The following is a 6,791-nucleotide window of genomic DNA, read 5'->3' as shown; positions in this document are numbered from 1 at the left end:
TATGTGTGCCGGGACAAAGTTTTATTTCTAGGGACCTCCAAGGGCTGCAGAACCGATAATGCTACAGGAGCCATTTACCAGTTGTCTGGTCTGGCTTTTGTGGCAGGCATATTACTCTTTCTTTGTGACTAGCAACTGAACTCTCAAGTCTACATTTGAAGAAAGTCAACTACATCCTCTTTGTCCAATATTCTAGAAAGATTACAATGAAAAAGACATCCAGATTTGTTTGATATGTTTTATTTTTCACATTCTTTTTGGAAATTGTCTACTATAGATTCAGGTGATACAGAATATTTTCTCTCTGTATCCATCCTGTTTTAACTAATAGAAAACAACTGTATTACTATAATAGTAGAGATTGCGCACAGCATACGAGTGAAAGGTTGGAAGTAGTAAGTCAGTATTCTAAGAGGGTCTTCAAAGGAGACACAGTGCAGCACTATCTATGCCATGAAAACAAAAGAAAATGTAAGATCACAATATTCTAGTCTGCAAAAGAGTCATATGGAAGGTGCTGCATGTTGGTCTCTTGTTTAGAATCACATCTGTTCCTTACTGGATGCAGCGTCTTAGTATTCTTCATTGAATGGAAATTCTGGGTGCTCTGCAAATCTAGAAGTAGACACAAACACAAATAATATTTAATTTATATACATTCTATGGTCCCTAGTTGCTGCTTCTGTGTTCTAGGACAAAACCTCATATCTATTTCTCTTTGAATCTGCTATTAATATCACTCAGAAGTCGGATTTCAAAATCTGCAGTAAACATACGATTTAGCTCTAAACTTAATACATGCTTTGTTCAATATCATTAGCTAGCCTTAATATATTAGACTTCAAAACATGAATTTTAATGTTTATTGAGCAGTTTGTTTGAAAATGCCAATAAAGAAAATCGTTTGATAAATGTAAAAAATGAGCAAGCAATGTCTGGTCTTCAATAGGGTGATACTTATAAGCATTAAATAGACATACACATTACCAGAAGCACTTTTTGGAAAAATTATCATTTTGTTATTCAGAAAAGCCAATTGCATTCTGTAGTCAAGGTTATGTCATATTGTCTGTGGAAAGGTGGAGCTTTGGTTTGCCGAATTTGCATGAATCATTCCCCAAAAAATAAAACATGCTTAGTTTTAGTATATAAGTTTTGCGTCAGAGTTAAAACAAAGGGGTGAGGGGGGGGTCAAAAAAGGAGTGTTTAAAATTTTAAGTCTTATTTCCAGGACCACATCCTATAGTAACTTGGTCTCTTCTACAAAAAAAATGTGAAATGAATTTATCTAACCATGGCATGAAATTAGACCTTTACTCAGAAAAGTGCCTTTGGTTTGTTCGCTGTAATTCTGTGAAGTAGGTTTTTGGAGAAATTCCCATTACAAAAAGTGTATTGTGTGCTTCAAATGGCTGAATGATGTATTGAACATTAATTTGTGGATCTACTGCAGATTCATGCATACAGAGAATCTGTGAATACATTTAAGACATGTTCATCCTGAAATGTAAATCTCTATGAATCAGGTCTGCACGTGACAAATAGGACCTTATTTTTGGTTATTTCGGATTTTGCGCTTGTGTATTCATAAACGCAAAGCGTTTGCATTTTTGATAAGGTACCTGGCACTTAGATAACGGATAATCTTATTAGGCCAACTCTCTGGAGGGTGCTAGCCGGAGCCAGATGAATATCTGTTGACTAGGAGTTGCAAACCTTCCCTTCGTCGTCCATCCAGGGGTTGGTGTGGTTAGCTCAGATTTGTGCTCGAGGGGCAGAGAATCGACATCAGTGGTACTTAAAGTACAGCAGCAGGCGCATGTGGCCCTCCTAAATTTGACCTGCGGCACCCTGGTCGGCAGCAGCACTGGGCAACTGTTTACTCGGTTCAGCACCACTAACGTTAAGAATATGTTCAATAAATGGGCACGCATTTATTTAAAGGTTAATTGAAGTTCAAGGAAGGAAGTAACTAGGGTGTCTAGCAATGCTTATCTTTAGCAACACCTTCATTTTTAAAGATATCTTTCAGCAAGCGTGTAAACAAATCAGTGTTGGTTGGCATCTACGGGGAGGAGAGGTGGGCGCGTGGGAGGAGGGGGGGGGCATGGGGGCACAGGCAAATTAAAAAGAAACACTTTCCTTGCACGTCTTGCACTCGGACCTCTTATTTCTGGAATGCGAGGCTGCGGGCACGGGTACGCTTTCCTTGTCCCTTTAAAGCTAATGTATTTTTCTTTCGCCTGAAAGAGTTACACTCCTGGGCAGATTCCCTTCCTACCCACAACTGAATCTTTATTTGATTCTGCCTTTAGAAGCTTCTCGTGTTGACACCTTCTGCCTGACTTCTCTTCGACTTTCACGAATTTCATAAATTAGCTAATTAGGGAACTTTCCTTCATAGGAAGGTAAACTTGCTCTGAATAATTCTTAGACAACTTTATATGACATTCCGTTGTATTTGCGATTTTGAATTGATTTGAATCGTATTGACAAACGCATTTATGTATTGATTACTGATTTACAACTAATTTGAGTTTGTAACTCTGCTAATCTGTTCATAAACCTTCATGGTTTGCATATCTACCATTCCACATCTTTTTTTTAGGCCAAATGCGCTTCATGAATTGTAAACATAATGTATTTGTTGAGTCATGCCTCAGCCCGGAACTAAAGCTCCATTCGCTTGAGTGCAGCTTGTACTTGAGTTTGCACCAGAAATCTGCACTGTGCAAATCTGCTGCAGCAGGTATGAAGCCCTGGTGGCTGTTCAACCTCTTCATTAAAAACATGAGGGAGCATCCTTAGGATAGGGATCCTTATCTCCCTTTGTCCAATGCAGATTTGCAAACTAGCTGCAGATTTACAAATACTCAATTCTATAATTGCCTGACCGTCATTGAAATTTTTTCATTGTAATCACTATTACCCAACGTGGTGCCCTGAGCGTGCACTGGGGAAAACTAAAAACAAAAAGGGAATACGTGGTCAGAGTGAGTGAACTCTGACTCTCAAGCAGATGTGGCGAATCCCAAAGGGGGATGCCAGATTTAAAATAACTATTTGAAAAGTGATTTTTGTTACAGGATTCATAGATCACAAGCCATCTAAATACCTCTTTCTGAAGTTATGTGTAGTAGCCCATCTCTGTTGACCACCATAACCTATATAATGACAGTCTAGATAAATTGCCACTTATCATTCCAATATCTCTGTTTGGTACCATTAATCCTAAGGATGAAAGGGTCAACATACGTTTGGTATTTGAATGGTGTTTCCTGTATCCGGTAATACCATCGTCACTACTCTTCGGCATACCGCCGTTCGTTTTCCTGACAACAGGCATTACCCGCTTTGTTCCAAGACGAGCTTTGTACCCTTCAACTAAATATACTTTGTGCCGACCTGCACAACTTACATAAACACCCGATCAGGACCGAGTTGGAATTATCACCGGTCTCCCGATACGACGATATATCACACCCTCTCAGCCCTGAAGAGTCAATGGGTTAACACCCTAACTGACGAAACACGTGTCGGCTGGTTTTCTTTCTTGGTGGTGTCTCCTTTGATAGGAGGACCACTCACATACCCATTTAACTAAAACAGAAGGAACATCCAGTGTGATCTTATCCTTGAACACCCTACCTTGAATACTCATAGCCTTACAATTGTTGTGTGCGCTTGACTGGCTGGTATTTGAATGTTGTTTGCTACTCTGTACACTGTGAACTATGGTGTCATTGGAATACTAGTTCCAAATATATCTACATGCACATTCCATCTTCCACAACTTTTCGGAACCAATACATTTGCCTGTAGATATTGTGTGCTGGAATATTCTCCTCTCTAGTCCCTACATTACTGTACATGTGTGGGTATAATTGAGTTATAACATGTGTATGTATTTAGAGTTGTGCGAGTGTGGTGAACATGGTCACATTTGTACATTTTTATGAGTATTTGTGTATGGGAGTATAGGTATAACATAATCTGCGTCTCTACATCAAGTGATTGTGTAAATAGATATACAATTGCAACTTACATTATTTCAAACCTGCTTTTTATCATAGATGAAAAATAATAAGCCTTTATTGATAATATTTAATGTTTCTCAGAATAGGTGTTGGACAAGACGATATTCATTACGTACATCTTCAACAGATTCCCCTGAAGAAGAGTTAGGATGACGGGTAACTTTTCCTTCTCTTGCTGAAGTCGAAATCATATTTCTACAATCTTATGTTCCTTCATCCAAACACACTAAGCCAAGTTTCATGTAAACAAAATGACCACCAAGAGAGGTTGAATTCCAGATTAGCTGCAGGGATGCTGTTCTAAATTCCATAGCAATATGGTGCAACCTGAAAAAGGAGATTTCAGACCATGTTTCTTAGAATATCAGTGCTGCCACAAGCCAGTTATAGGCTTGTTTGCTAGATGCCTCAACAGAGTGCTACAGAAATATGTATCTTATCAACAAATGAGTTCATAACCATAGCATCAGGAATATCATGTCTCATTTCTGGGTCAATTTCAATATGTAGGGCCAGATGTACTAAAATTAGATTTTCAAAAAACAATCACAAATTGCTCACCGACTGTGCAAATCTAATCTGATTTTGCGAACAGACTTCAGTACATATGACTGTTTTCAAAATAGGGACTTACAGAGTGCCACAGAACAAACTGCCCAATTAATATTCACTGGGTAGCAATTTTTGATCCCCTGCGATAGGCTTTTATCACAGGGATGGTGGCCTAAAGGGCACAGAAGACCACCTTACCTATAACTGAATTCCAAAATGTGCAACTTTTTATTGTTTAAAGCAGCCATCTTGGTTCCAAAGTAGAAGACTCCTTTGTGAATCAGTTACTACCCCAGCTTGGGAGTTAGTAACTGATCACTAGTTTCCGTCTGAAAATCCTGTTGCAAATCATTGATACATAATTTACTGAGTCACAGTTTGGAAGGAACACCCCTAGCACGTCCTTTCCAAATTTCTATTCAGTAATGAAAAAACATTTCTGCATCAGGCCCATTCTGTGGAACATAAAAGGCTGGACACCATTTCACAGTACAAAGTACAAAAAGTGCAAGTACTTTCCCCAGCCTCACCCCCTTCCTCCACCCCAAAAAAAAGACTTACTCTAACATAGATAGGTAGCGCTGGTCTATGTGGAGCCCATCAATTGTTTCCATGTCCTCAGGAGCCAACTTGAATTCAAGGACCTGCTGGGACAAAGACAATTCATAAACAATGAGCACACCCATCAGAATCTTTTGCGGTTCTGGTGAGAGTGACTGACATTAAATTGTAAGTCCAACTTGACTTTCTATTGAAGAGCACTGGGTTGCAGCAATGACTGGCATTTCCATAGCATGAAATGGTGACTCTTTAAGTATGTTCTATTATACCATGGCTAATGGAAGTACACTGTCATTGTTAACTCAAATGTGCAACACTTGGACTATATTACAGATGGCGCTTTGTATCACATTTTTGTTCCAAGGTGGGCATATATGGTGCTTATCAAGTAGCAGGAACAGGATTGTTAACAACATCTTTGCTGTCCTCTGTCAGAAAAGAATGAAAGTAAAAAAGCTGCAATCGTTATTCTAACTTAAAATAAGCATGACATAATTCTCTTTTTCCTTCACATTGCAGGGTTCTCTCCCTCCAGAGGGAACGGGATGGGGAATACTTTGACTGGGCCCTTGGTGTCATTATTAGGAGGTTAATTGTGAAGTAGGTTTAAGTTTCATTTCCCCTGTTTGTTGCCAGTGCTTTGTATGGTCTAGTGGTGGTGAGATTATTGACAGGTAGTGCCTAGCAACAGGAGCGCAGTTCGATTGGTCTGCTTGGGTGGGGTCTGATAGTTACCATGCCTCCTGGGATTGGGATATTAGGTACATGAGAGTCGCCCACTTGAAGTCGGAAGGCAAATACCTAGCAACCTTTGGGGTGTTCACCTGGGGAAGGCCATTCCTGGGGCCTCAATTCCAATGTCCCCCCCCCCCCCCAGATGGCTGCTAGCTGCTAACTCCTGTGGATGGAATAACCTCAACCTGGCACACATCATAATGCCGCGGACCCTACGAAGGAAGCAGCGAGAGTATCAGACATGAAGCCACCTCTAGATGATCAATCCTGTGGGTGAATCGGGCACCAGGGAGCTCCAACTTTCTTTTCGAGGATGGGGCTCAATACCCAATCAAGGTGAAAGGCCAGATTTCCTAGATCGGGCTTCCTCGAGGGGCAGTCTTTGAATTGCTTCCTTTGGAAAGGGGAAGTAGGGGGTATTCTCTTACAGGGACCCACATGATGGAGCTGATTCTATCACTGGGCTGTTCCTAGGGCTCTAGCTAGTGCACACCGGCACATATAGGACATGGGAGCTAGGTAGAGTACAAACAGGGGCGTCTGATAAATTTCTGTCTCAACTACCGCATGCCTTGTGTGTAGAGGATGTTTGTTAGGACAATGTGAGTGTCATTGTAAGGATGACTGCTAATATGACTCTAGACTGCTGTCAGGGCAGGCTTAGTGCTCCCAATAAGGACCCCTTGATTGTATTCCTTGTTGCAACTGGAGCACACATCCTTCAGGCTCTAAATCCCCATAAGATAAAGATAGCTTCTATAATATTTGGTGAAAGGAGAGAGAGTGAATATCTCGGAGAAGCCAGGTCAGTATATGATGTTCACTTATGTACGTGTAGCACCATGCACTAACCCGGGTGACCCTTATGGTGATTGTAGGTTGTTTAGATAACCACAGAAAGTGTGC

At 40.6% G+C, this 6,791-nt stretch overlaps 1 protein-coding gene across 3 annotated transcripts in view; it reads right to left on the bottom strand.

Annotated features, from left to right (window-relative positions):
* Nucleotides 1-224: 224 nt before the first annotated feature.
* LOC147734754 (aldo-keto reductase family 1 member C3-like) overlaps nucleotides 225-6,791 on the bottom strand; it is a 230,388-nt gene continuing 223,821 nt past the window's right edge. For all 3 annotated transcript variants that reach the window (XM_086953031.1, XM_086953032.1, XM_086953033.1), the window contains 2 exons: nucleotides 5,151-5,233; nucleotides 225-615 (listed from right to left, as the gene is read on the bottom strand). In XM_086953031.1, the coding sequence (XP_086809157.1) occupies nucleotides 573-615; nucleotides 5,151-5,233 (126 nt within the window). In that variant the 3' untranslated portion in view covers nucleotides 225-572. The remainder of the gene's footprint in view (nucleotides 616-5,150; nucleotides 5,234-6,791) is intronic.

The sequence above is a fragment of the Lissotriton vulgaris genome, chromosome 1_2, assembly GCF_964263255.1.
Source record: "Lissotriton vulgaris chromosome 1_2, aLisVul1.2, whole genome shotgun sequence".
Lineage (NCBI taxonomy): Eukaryota > Metazoa > Chordata > Amphibia > Caudata > Salamandridae > Lissotriton > Lissotriton vulgaris.
The sequence above is the reverse complement of the archived record's forward strand: the minus strand, read 5'-3'. Positions and strand labels throughout refer to the sequence as shown.